Below are 13123 nucleotides of genomic sequence, written 5' to 3'. Positions count from 1 at the left end.
TCTTGCAACATACAACAGTCGTTAGAGAAACTTCCTCCTGTTAACATTAACGCATGATTGTCTTTTCATTTCTCGTACCTCTAGCTATATCTACCCATTTATACACGCACACATACATTAACCCTTTTCTAAATTGCCCGTAAGGGTAATCTAGAATACTAATACAATCACTGCCACGACTAAATCGTTGTTTAGTCGCAGCTAAATTGAAGCCGGACCAGTATTTATTATCTCTCAAGCCACGCTGTTTTCAAACTAAATGGTTAGTGTTGTCTTTTACTGCTGGAAACTTTCTCGACACATCACAGAGACTGAATCATGAGTGGATCTGCTATGTCTGACTTGTTTGATTGTGTGGTTGAGTGTCTCTTACTCTTTACAGTGTCACCGAGTGAAATGATATATATATGTATATATATTAAGGAGAATGTGTGTGTGTGATGTTTATGTGTTTGGTATAATGGTCTTTGAACTGCAGGAATTCGAGCGAAACCGCTAGACAAGCAATGTAATTTAGAGAGCTGTGTGTGCATCTATCACTCTATGTGCGCATACACGCACACAGACACACAAAAACACACACATGCATTAATAGTATTTATAAGTCCATCTCACCGCTAAATAAGCAGATCTATGAATCTATATTTGTTGATTATTTAACTGTATGAAAAGAGCATATATATATATATATATATATATATTTGCCACCTAAATGTGGCTAACCCTTAAGGGCCATGTTATATATATATATATATATATATATATACATGGCCCTTAAGGGTTAGCCACATTTAGGTGGCAAATATACTTCACGATGTCGTGCGGTTACTGTTTATCTCGCTCAGAGATTTATATATATATATATATATATGTGTGTGTGTGTGATTTATACGTTCATGCATGTATATACATTCATTTATTCATAAACTTGTTCAATTAATAGATCTTTCAAGTATCATATATATTATGCATATGTATATAATATGCATATATATATATATATATATATATATATATATATATGCGAATAAAAATAAATACAAAAAGAGGGGTTTTGTATGATTGTGTATAGAGGAATATATTATGTTAAACAAAATAATATATATATATATATATATATATGTGTGTGTGTGTGTGTGTGTGTGTGTGTATGTATGTGTATATAGGTATCTATATATGTATATTTGTATGTATATATATGTGTGTGTATATATGTATATATATAAGTATGGATATATATGTATGTATATATGTATCTGAAATTCATCAATATCACACTCGTGCCGATGGCATGTAAAAGCACCCACTACACTCTCGGAATGGTTGGCGTTAGGAAGGGCATGCAGCTGTAGAAATTCTGCCAAATCAGATTGGAGCCTGGTGTAGCCACCTAGTTCACCAGTCCTCAGTCAAATCGTCCAACCCATGCTAGCATGGAAAGCAGACGTTAAACGATGATGATGATGATATGTACGATGATCTTCTCTCATTTTTCTGTCTACCAAAAACATTCTCCAGGCTTTAGTTGGCCCAGGAGTATTATAAGAAGACACCTGCCCTAGATGATGCACCGTGGAACTGAACCTGAAACTATGCAGTTGGGAAGCAAACTTCTTACCCACATACCCATGTCTGTACCTATAATTGTGTTAAAGTTTAATGACAAAATATTTAAAATCTATTGATTTCTTGGAGGTTTGTTGGTTAATCAATTTGGTGTCTTTTTCTTTTCTGTAGACATGGAATCGGTCAAGAGTCAAGAGAAAAAACCAGCCAAGAAACGTGTGAAGGCTCTTTGTGTTAAAATAAAAGAACAGGTAATACATGTGGAACCACTCCTAAATTACAAATTGCTACTGTGTAACTGAGTCAATGCATGCTTTAGGCTGCTATTATAGTTTAACCACAGGTCAGTCTAGATCCTGCAGAGGTATGGTCATAAATGACACCAGCCTGTTTTCTTATTCAAACACAGTGTATCTAGGACTACATTATATGATGTATCCTTCCTACCTTTAGTTGATCATCCTCAGGGCAAACCAATTATGAAAGATGTTTCAACTGTGAGCATCCTGTCTTCTATTCAAACACAGTATATCTAGAACTACATTATCTAATTTATCCTTCCTTTCTTTATAACAATGTGGTATGATTTATAGAAATTTAGCTGCTATTTCCAACAGATTTAGTGATGTGTCTTGTTTATGGTTTAACACCTAAGTAATCGTAATAACTAATTGTGTTTGATATGTTGATATATATGTGTGTGTGTGTGTGTATACAGGGTGACCCAAAGGTCACTGAGAGGTTTTAATTTTTAATAACTCTCTTATTTTTACAAACAGGTGTATGAAATTTTAATTCGATATAGAGGAGATTAATCTGCATTAATCCTTTTTCATCATAACTCTGCATTATATATGAAAAATATCTTTTAAGTGGCGTCCATTTCCAGCTCCACACATCTGTGCCATTTCCAAAATATGTTCCATGATAGCTGTATGTGTTTCAGGGTCCATTTCCCTGATTCCTCTAGTGATATTCTCCTTCAATTACTCCAGGGTTTCTGGTTTGTTGACATAAACCTTCCCCTTTGGGTACTCCAACAAGAAGAAGTCAGGGCTGGTCAAGTCTGGGGAATGCGATGATAGCGAGAGATGATTCTTTCTCCAAAACATTGCCTCAGTAACCGCTCTCTCTTTGTGGTATGAGCAGTTGCCTCATCTTGCTGGAACCACATATCAGGCCTGTTTTAAATGGGGTCAGTAAAATAAGTACCAGTTGAACACTGGGGTCTATGTAATTGACTGACCTACCCCCCTGGATTTTCTGGCCTTGTGCCAAAATTTATGTACAGGAAGAGGGGTGAGAATAGTGTGACTTGTCTCTGATTTAACGCATCAGCATTCATAATACTAATGAATTATTTTTGTTATTCTTTTAAACTTCAGATGGAGTTCTACTTCAGTAATTCGAATTTACACAAAGATCGTTTTTTCAAAAAACAAATTGATAAAGACAAAGATGGATGTAAGTTGAATTTTGTTTTTTCCATTTGAATTTTTCTGCTTTTTCCTCTCTCTTTGTTTCATTTTCATTTTAAACGTTATAAGCCTTACAGAGGAGATGACAATCTCTCTCTCTCTCTCTCTCTATATATATATATATATATATCCCTCTCTCTCTTGGTCAACCTTAGGCTGTAGTAGAAGGCACTTGCCCAAAGTGCCATACAGTGAGACCGAACCCAAGATCACATAGTTGGGAAGCAAGTTTCTCAACCATGCAGTTACACCTGCACCTATGCTCCAAACAGCAAATTAGCAACAGAAAAGTTGTCTTGCTAAACCATTTAAAATTTTTAATTATTTTCCAAATTAATTGAAACATATAGACAGTCTATATTTTGAGAAATACATTTATAAAAAGAGTTAATAATCATTTGTAAATTAGACTAATTAATACCTTTATGATTAGAATTTTCCAGTTTGACATCAATCTAAGGAATTAACTCATGCTTTTATTTTTTCCTTTCTTTTTCAGATATTGATTTGTCTTTATTTTTAACATTTAATCGTATCAAGTCTCTTACTGAAGACCTGGCTGTCATGCGTAAAGCACTGTCAACTTCTTCTATGCTGCAGGTGAGACTTTTCGTCAGGTTTGTCACTTTATCCATTTTTACAATATATATTTGTATGTATACAGGGTGGACCAAAATTCGTCCACAAAATAAGTTCAATATGCTCACAACGGCACACATCAAAGTCATTGCACATGTTTGGGTCAGTAGCTACCTCCAGAAGTAGGTAGATTATAGTCCAGTCATTTCCAAGAGATGCTTTGTATAACGGCATCTGAGAATGCCGACCTGAAAACAGAACAGAAAAATTTTAATTTAAATCGTTTAAATAAATAAATTATGATGAATGTATGTGAAAATGAGTTGATAAAGGAAGTTCATTAGCTTACAGCTGTTTCTGCTGTAAGATGCAGTGAACTCATAATTGAGTGCCTAAGTAACACCTTATAGCTTCACACATGCACTCATGTATTCATCAACCTCATCCTTTTTTTCTATTCTCTCACTATTTGTCTCCAGTTAAGTGAAAACCAGAACAGCGTACGTCGTGTCACTCCATACACAGAGCCTAAAGATGTGGACGAGAGGACAGTTTATGTGGTGAGGCACAACATTCCCCTCTTATTCTTTCTTTTCATTTTTTTTTTACTTCTTTTCTTTTAGTTTTTTTCTTTAATCTCTTTTTTTTCTCTGCAATTGTCTTTTTGCTGCTATTTTTCAATAATCTAGGCTTCTCATATAATGTACCCTATCATTGTTTTCCCAAATGTACCCAATCATAAGGTTCCTAAATGTATCACAAGAGCACAAAGAAAGAGTGAACTCTGCAAGTCCAAAACCAACTCCTTTCCCTTCATTCGCAGCCGGACATGCCGTCACCCATCTTCTTCCATGTGATGTCCTCGATCATTGTTGACAACAACAGACAAACAATTGAATGTATCCTGTAACCAGATACTTAAATTTGACTTTATGAGGTGTATTTTGTTGAGTGTGTGTGTCTGTGCTCATGTATGTGTGTGTCAATTTGTTTACATTTGTGATCGTCTTAAAATCGCTGAACTACAAGCAGTGATAGTCATTTCCTTTGTCAATAAAGAGAACGCTTGCCCAAGGTGCCATATATTGGGGGTTGAACCTGAAACCATCTGGTTGCAATGTGAGTTTCTTAATCGCACAGCTGTACCTCCACAAATGGTAAAAAGAAGAAGGAAATTGTTCTATCAACTCTATTGTTTCCTTGTAAAATATAACAATACCTTAATTGTTAAATGTTGATTGCAATATTTTCAGGAACTGCTGCCAGCCAATGCTGACCATGATTGGCTGAAGAAAGTGTTTTCCTCCTGTGGGATGGTCACTTATGTTAGTCTTCCACGCTATAAGTCCACTGGAGATCTCAAACAGTTTGCATTTGTTGAATTTGAAACCATTAAAGGTGCACAAAGAGCTTGTAAAGTGAGTCTGTCTCTCTTTTATCTTCTTTCTTTGCTTCATTTTTTTCTTGTGTTCTTCATTGTTTTCTAAAAACCTTCCATCATTCTAAAGTCAGTGAAAAATAAGTACCAGTTAAATATTTGAGGATGGTTCAACTTTATTCAAATTTATTTACCTTGCGCAAAAACTAAGAAATCCTACTTCGATAAAGTAGTGGTTCTCAACCATTTTTTTGCCTATGGATCCCTTTGATTCCTGTTTTACTTGGGTCGACCCGCAGAGCCATTTGATGTTTATAAAATCCTATTATGTCTTTATAATTAAAGATTAGTAAGAATTCTATTTAAAAAATTGTTAAAATATTTTGTGTGTTGTAGAAGTGCTACCAATTTACTGCACATAAATTTTAATTACAATCTTATATGGATCCCAGTTGAGAACCACTGAAATAGCAGATTCCACGTGATCCATGCAAGTATAGAAAAGTGGACATGAAAACGACAATGATGATGATACACAACATAATATATTTGGCACTGCTTTCTTTCAGGTGGTTAATCAGATATTCAGTTTGTTACATGTGTTTGTGTATATGTATCTGCATATATATGTGTGTGTAAGTGTGTTGTTTGTTTTGTTAATACAGAAAAATGGATATAAAATAGGAAATATGTAGTTGCTTTTGTTGTCAATTTGTTGCAGGAATTAAATCAACCACCCATTGAAACTACCAATAAACCTGGAAAATTCCCCAAGAATAACAAAGCTTTGAACCAGCTGAAGAAGAAAGTTCAGACAGAAGGTAAGTAGATAGTTTCGATTCGGCTCTATATATAGCATCAGTGGCATCGTCAGTATCATTTTCATCATTGTCATCATCATAATCACAATCATTATTCTCATCATCATCATCAGTAGCAGCAACATTCTCCCTCTTCCTCCTCCTCAGTTTGACATTCCCTTTTCATCCTCGATTATATGCATCAGACAGTATTCAATGAGACAGATTTTCAAATATCCCTCAAATCACAACATGATATCTTAAACATGAGAAAAGGAGGAAAGGCTCTTTGTTCGCTGTAGTTCTAGATACACTTATTTTTCTGAAAACAAGATGGGTTGGTCTGGTTGGAATACTCTTAACCAAACATAGGCCTTCTCAAAATCGGCAGATCATCATCTGGAGCTAAATTAAATTACAAAAATTCAGTAGGTTGGTGTGTTGGGCAGTCATAAGCCACAATTAATATATTTCTTTTATTTGTTTCAGTTTTGGACTATACCATCCTGGGGTACTTCTTTCATTTCTTTCTCTTTATCTCTCTCTCTGTAAACCTCCATCTTTAGTACATGCTTCTTTCTACAACTCTCACTCTCTCTCACTCCCACCCCCGCCGCCAACAAGCCAATCTCTATGTGTGCTCTCACCTTGCAAGAAATAACAGCCAAATCTTGAAATCATAGCCTGTTTTAAGAGAAGACGAACACTTTAGTTAATGTAGCCCTGAATATGTACACCATGTGTGTAATGTTTGAATAATAATAATTAAAAAAATAGGATGGTCACAGCTGAAGTGTCTTTGATCCTAAGATTCTCCTCCTGCTCTATCTGAGCTCACTTGGGGGTTAAACAGCAGCAACAACTCTACAGTCTCTGCAAAATGAAACTGTAGAACAGATTGCTAAGACTGTTTGAGTTGGAGCAACATTGAAAAATGACTTATAATAATCCATGATGTGGAAGAGGAGAAGAAGGGATGATGATGATGAGAAGAAGTGGTGATGATGCTGGGTGATGAGTGGGTGCTATATATCAGGTATGCATGTGGTGGGAGCTACTCTACTGCACTTTATCATGTGTTCCTTTTCTTTGTTTTCTATAGATGGTATGGATTTAAGTGAGGAGAAACCAGAATGTGATCTCATCAGCAATGACAGTCCGAAGAACAAAGGTTGCAAACAGAAACGAAAACGCAACAGTAGCTCCGAAGCAAAGGAACCAAGCCGACCAATTAAACAGCGGAAGTTGGAACCTTTGTGTGGAGAAAACACTGATGAAACAAACATCAAGTTCGAAGGTCAAGCAGAAGAAGGTGCCAAATCAGAAGACGAGGATCGAGGTTCTGGTAGTTGGAAGAAGAAGAAAAAGAAGAAACGACATTGGTTGGAGAGTTTCAGCAAACTTTCTAATGATGTTTTTCCTGAGAAGTGTAAGCTCCAACGTCGGTCTAGCAGCAACTCAAAACTAAGTGATATCGAACCAGCTGATAGACTGGCTCAAAAATCAGAGACTGATTTAAAATCATCGAACAAACAGGAATCAGGTGAGACTGCGACACAGGAAAAGACTCCTCATGAAACTGAATCACGGTTGGAAAACTTATCTGCAGACGAAGGAATCGATTCTGCTGCTAAAGATACTAAAAGGTCTAAAAGGAAACGGAAAAAAGACAGCATGGATAGTACAACTGGTAGTGATCTGGAGAATGTGCCAAAGCGTATAAAATATGACAGAACTGAAGAAGCCCTGAACAACAATATGCAACTAGATCATTCTAAAGATTGTAATAAGAAACGGCGCAATAAGAATCGTAAACGATCCAAACCACTGCCACACTTGCGGGTCATCTCCAAGTGAGTTGTAGTTCCTTGCTTTTATTTCTTTCTTTTTTGTATCATGTATTTTTTGTCTTAAATGAATGGCCAATGAGTTTCTAGTGGAAATTCTTCAGAAACTCACAGTTATCTAAGTATCTCAGTTCTTGACTGAGTAGACCTACATTCAAAGGGGTTTCATCCATAGCCAACCTGTTTTTTTATCCAAGTATTGTGTTCTCTGGATTACATTATCCAATGGGTGTTTTTGTCTTTTAAAGACAGTAAAGTGTAACTTGAAGGTGATTTTTCTGCTATTCTTAGCAGGTCTAAAAATCATATAGAAACTCTCTTGTTGGCTCAGGCTGGCTGTATGTTGCCCTCATGGACTAACTGTCAACATTAGTATCTGGTCACCACAACTAGTGCCTCTATAAAGAAAAAAAAATCAAGCTCTGACTGGACCATGACTCCTGTAACTAAATAGGTACCATGTGGAAGTATGAGACATTTTGGCACAGCTGTTTTGGTGCTGCCTATTTGGCATGGCTGACTCCAGGCTTTTTAATGTTTCTCTCATTCTCCTTTCTATCACTATCTGTCTGTATGTATATATTTCTAAGTGCGTGTGTGTTTGCCTCTAGTCCCAGAAACTAGTTTCCAAAACAGGTTCAATGTCCAGTCAGCTGTGCCAAATTGACAGTGTCCAAACAGCCTCACTCACTTGTCTCATTCCGACCATGTAGAAGTATGGCTTAAGTAAATTTCAGGATCATGACAGAACTAACAAATAGTTTTCATGACCATGCAGCATTGAGTTCTAATACTACCATAGTTATAGCTTGGAGGCTCCCTCTCTTGAAGTCATCAGGTATGATGAGTAATCAGGATGCTAATGGGTTAAGAGTTGCTACTCAGAGTTTCAGCAATGTACTTATGTCATGCACTTATTGGTAGTTGAGTTAAGGTAACTTTGTTAACTCAGTTGATGTTATTGTTGTTCCATCTCAGGAAGGAATGGTTAAAGTACAAAAGTGAATACCTTGCCAGACAACGGTCCAATATGTCCAGGATGAAGCAGATGCTCATTGAGATGAACAAGAATCAAGGTATGTTACAACCATTATGAAACACTATTTTATTCAGTCATATTATATATGTCTATATTATTCCTTTATACACAACACACGCACTCACTGGACTTCTGCCTTCTGTGTTATCCAATGTCCATTTTCTCAAAACATTGACATGAAAAGAGCATCCAGTTCATACTGTAAAGTGGTTGGCATTCAGACAGGAATCCAATCATAATAACCAAACCACTAAACTGTCAACTGTCTAGTCTGCCTAGTTGTAAGTAGGCACCACAGTGTGATGTAGTTCACTGTATTGTGTCCATGACCAAGACACTGAAGACATTGAACTGTCAACAATCCAGTTTCTCTAGCTGTAGACTGGATTGTTAACTTAGTATTGTAAAACATGAATTAAAATGATAATTATATCTTAGAAATATATCTTAAAACCAGACTACTGAATTTTAGCACTATTGAAGTTTTCTATATTTTTTCTATTTCTTTCTTTTCTTTTTATATATATTTCCAGACTGTAAAATTCCTGAAAATTCTTCTGAAGACAAATACAAGTTTATTCCAAATGTGATTGTAAACATTAAGTCTGAGACAGTATTAAACGTGAAGGAATTAAAAGTATGTTTTTGGCAATTGCCATGTTTATTTGGTGGTGATACTTGTTCTTGTTGCTGCTGTTGCTACAACAGCATAAGGTCCCTGAATAAGGGTTGTTTAAGGTTGTTGAACAAAACACCCATGTTTCCAGGGGTGAATCACCCAAACTCCAAAACTTCCCCTCAACACATGGCTATGATGCTCCCCAACTACTTCTGCTTGTGATCAGAGATGCACATATCGTCAGCCACCAAGGGACATGCTCAACTGATTAAAGTAAAAAAACTGACAAGCAAATCTGTGGTATTGAGCAGAATATTTGCTGTAGCCCATATTATTATTATTATTATTATTATTATTATTATTATATCAGACACTTAGCTCATGTCTGACAGTGGGTACATGTTATTGACAAAACCCAACAAGGAACAAATGTACATCTAGTTTCTCACCACTGCAGCTGGTCAATTCTGCTACTGATATATTTTTTATGTTCTTAAACATTAGAGATATTATCTCTACAAATACCACAGTTAATTTGCTTTTTCAGAATGTATCTGCAATATGTATGATACTCTGATGGCTATTTTAATCTAATACAGCTTCTTTACACAACAAATTTATAACTGTGTGTGTGTGTGTTGACTGTATGACAAAAGCAAATGTGTTTAAGGTGATGTAACCTACAGTAAAACTTGTTTTAACAGGGAAAACTCACACCACTTGGTGACATTGCATACATAGATCTGAAAGAAGTTGATACGCAGGCCTTTGTGCGTTGTAAAAATGAAGCAAGTGCACAGAAAATATGCAACACCAAATTCGAGACATTAAGTGTTTCACTTCTTGAAGGTAAAGAAAAAAATAATTTATTTGTTGTGAATTCAAAATGGTTTTATTTGAAATTCTTAAACTGGTTCCACTGTTGTTTAGCCCCAGGTCCGTCCTGGCCAAAGAGGACCATACCGTGACCATCCTATCTTTTTTTATCTTAATATTGTCTATCTAGGACTATTATACACATATATGTATATACAAACACACACTCACACTCATACATGCACATCCATATATAAATAATATACACACACACAGTGATCAAAGACCACATCAGAATGTAAAAATAAAAAAGAATGGAAGAAAGCTTATCCTGCTGATTAAGCATGCCTTAAGGTCACTGACTCACAGACATGCTGCAGACTCTCTCTGTCTTTTCTACTTTCTCTGCTACAATAAACTCATCTTCTATCCATCTTTATTGTTCAGGTGAAGATGAGAAGTGCTACTGGGACAAACTCAAGGCAGACAGAGAGAGTAAGATCAACTCGAAACATCGTTTGAAGAAAAGAGGAACACTCAAGGTTTGTTTAAAACTTAGGAGCAGTTTTTATTTTCACCTTTTTTAAAAAACTTATTTAGATTGAACCTTGATATTTCTACATTGAAGTAAATATATTCATTTTTAGAAGATGCAAAATAAAAATAATTGTGTTGCTATTTCTGTTAAAATAGAAATATCTAAATTTCAATAGATATGACAATATGTGCATCATAATATCCTCTTTTACCATGCTTGTAGAGGATGGATGAAGTTTATTGAGGGAAATTTTCTGTGGTTAGATATCCTACCTCTTGCCAACCCTTATCTGTTCTTGAGCAGAATAGTTTCGATGGGTGTCACTGTCATACAAGCAGTGTCAATATTTCCAGTGGTGAGCTGATGGAATTGTTACCACGTCAAGCAAAATGCTTAGCAGTATTTCGTCTCTCCCCATGTTCTGAGTTCAAATCCTGCCAATGTCGACTTTGTCTTTCATCCTTTCAAGGTTGATAAAATAAATACCATTTGAGCACTGGGGTCATTGAATCGTCTTTCCCTTGATCTTGCTGTCCTTGTGCCAAAATTGGGAACAATATTACCTTGTTTGGAAATAGGTTTGGAAACAGGAAGAGCATCCAGCCATCGAAAAAAATCTGCCTTAATAATCTCCATCTGATCTATGTAAGCTTGGGAAAGTGGACATTAAAGCAGTGAGGATGAGGATGTTGATGATATATATATATATATATATATATATATATATATACTTGAAGAGGTCACCCATGACTTCTCTTTTGAAGAACAGTAGTTAGATGATAAATTAATTCATTGCTGTTATAACAGATTAAGGTAATGAGTCTTTGAGAAAGATCTGGTTGTTACATCAAGCCAATATTCCTGAACTAGAAGGCACATAATGTGCTTGAGTAAGGTACATCATTTCATGTCTGGTCCAATCTAAATAGCTGTGATGAGTATGTTTGATGTTCTGCAGGTTCAATGATAGGAAGGGCCACAAGAGTGTCTGTGTCCATTTGCAACTACACAGCCACCTAAAACAAGTACTGAAAGCATGGCACATGATGCCTAGTTGTACTTACTTGCAAGTGACAGCTATTATATATGGTGATAATTTTCATCGATCTGTTCTTGGTAGGTTGGATAGCTAGGATCTCCATCTAAGATCCATAATTTACTGCAAGTGCAATTATGTACATGATGGGATCCCAATCCCTTTCACAGATGCTGGCCACAAGTCTGTATTTTGTCAAAAGAATCTCCTAGATATGCCACACGTCTGAGCAATTGACTATATTGGGTTCTGCCTCATCTACCATTTCGGTATTTCTGCACTTAAGGGGTCATTCTTGATACCCATTACTTGAAGCAAGGTACTGTAGTGTGGCCATCAGTGTACACTACAAATTTATGGAAGTCATAAGTGAGGGCTGTGCTCCTGTTCATGTCTGAAAATGTACAGCTAACAAGTTTACAAAAGTATTACTCCTTATATAATACACCAAACATCACAGGAATTCTAAGTACCAGTTATATATTGAGGTTCATTCAGCTGAAAGTAGCTCCTTGTCTATTATCCATTTAGCACAATGGTTCTCAACTGGGGTTCATATAAGAATTCTGGGGATCCATGCAACAAAATAGTGATTTGGAAATCCATAATAGCACAAGAATATTTAAATATTGTTTTATGTTCAAACTGGCCTAATTCAGCCTCTCACACCTTCCTTACAATGTCATTCTAAAAATAAGCAATCACATCATTAAAATTTCAGAACTACAAGATAATGCGTGATTAATTCAAAATAATATTATTAAATAAGCATTACTTTTGACAATCTGAATGCTAAAGGGTTAAATATGACTACTAGACAGAGGAAATTTGTAATTTTATGTAATGTCTTCTCTTTGTTTCAGCTACTTGACAAGATGGAGAAAATCAACACCCAAAACACCAAAATATATTTTGATGATTGAGTTGAATTTCTACAACTTTCTCTCCTGAAAAATCAATACAAATTCATTTTTGAAATAAATATTAAAAAAATTTAAGTACTTTTTTTTCTTTTTTCTCAGTTTGACTAACTTGATGCAAAATCTTAATTGGAAAATACAAATATGAAGGCACAAATGTGGCTTAGTGGTTAAAAAAGTTCACTTGGATAAAATAATGTTTAACCCTTTCACATTCAGATTATTATCAAATGTGAAGTTTTTTTTTTTTTAATTCATTGCTGTGAACTAATCAGGCATTATCTTGAGATTTAGATGATGTGATTATTTTTAGAATGACATTGTGGAGAAGGTGCAAGAGACCAGATTTGGCCAGCTTAAATGCTGGAAAGGGCTGAATGGAATGCATCCTAAATCTTTCAATTTTGCCCTTTTCTTTCTATGAAAACATTTTGTTATTCTATTCTTGCCTTTTGTTTCAGTTTTGAACATAAAGAATTTAGTAAAATAACTTTGTCATTAACAAGT

The 13123-nt window shown here is 35.5% G+C and overlaps 1 protein-coding gene across 1 annotated transcript; it reads left to right on the top strand.

Annotated features, from left to right (window-relative positions):
- Positions 1-23: 23 nt before the first annotated feature.
- Positions 24-12694, top strand: LOC106878474 (la-related protein 7). Its single transcript, XM_014927691.2, has 13 exons — positions 24-262; positions 1738-1817; positions 2952-3030; positions 3544-3644; positions 4103-4183; positions 4877-5041; positions 5723-5822; positions 6904-7654; positions 8627-8724; positions 9221-9324; positions 10011-10155; positions 10570-10664; positions 12560-12694. The coding sequence occupies exons 2-13, from the start codon at positions 1740-1742 to the stop codon at positions 12617-12619; spliced, it is 1857 nt and encodes a 618-aa protein (XP_014783177.1). The 5' UTR covers positions 24-262; positions 1738-1739; the 3' UTR covers positions 12620-12694.
- The last annotated feature ends 429 nt before the right edge of the window (positions 12695-13123 follow it).

This window comes from Octopus bimaculoides, chromosome 16, assembly GCF_046866305.1.
Source record: "Octopus bimaculoides isolate indiv1 chromosome 16, ASM4686630v1, whole genome shotgun sequence".
NCBI lineage: Eukaryota > Metazoa > Mollusca > Cephalopoda > Octopoda > Octopodidae > Octopus > Octopus bimaculoides.
Note: the sequence above shows the minus strand (reverse complement) of the source record. Positions and strands in the feature narration are given on the sequence as shown.

What these genes read in the sequence shown, in the direction of transcription:
- LOC106878474 (XM_014927691.2), top strand. Translation starts at nt 1,740, where the DNA reads ATGGAATCGGTCAAGAGTCAAGAGAAAAAACCAGCCAAGAAACGTGTG. An exon ending in GAAGAAAGTTCAGACAGAAG is followed by an intron (nt 5,823 to 6,903) that starts GTAAGTAGATAG and finishes TGTTTTCTATAG; the next exon opens with ATGGTATGGATTTAAGTGAG. An exon ending in CACTTGCGGGTCATCTCCAA is followed by an intron (nt 7,655 to 8,626) that starts GTGAGTTGTAGT and finishes GTTCCATCTCAG; the next exon opens with GAAGGAATGGTTAAAGTACA.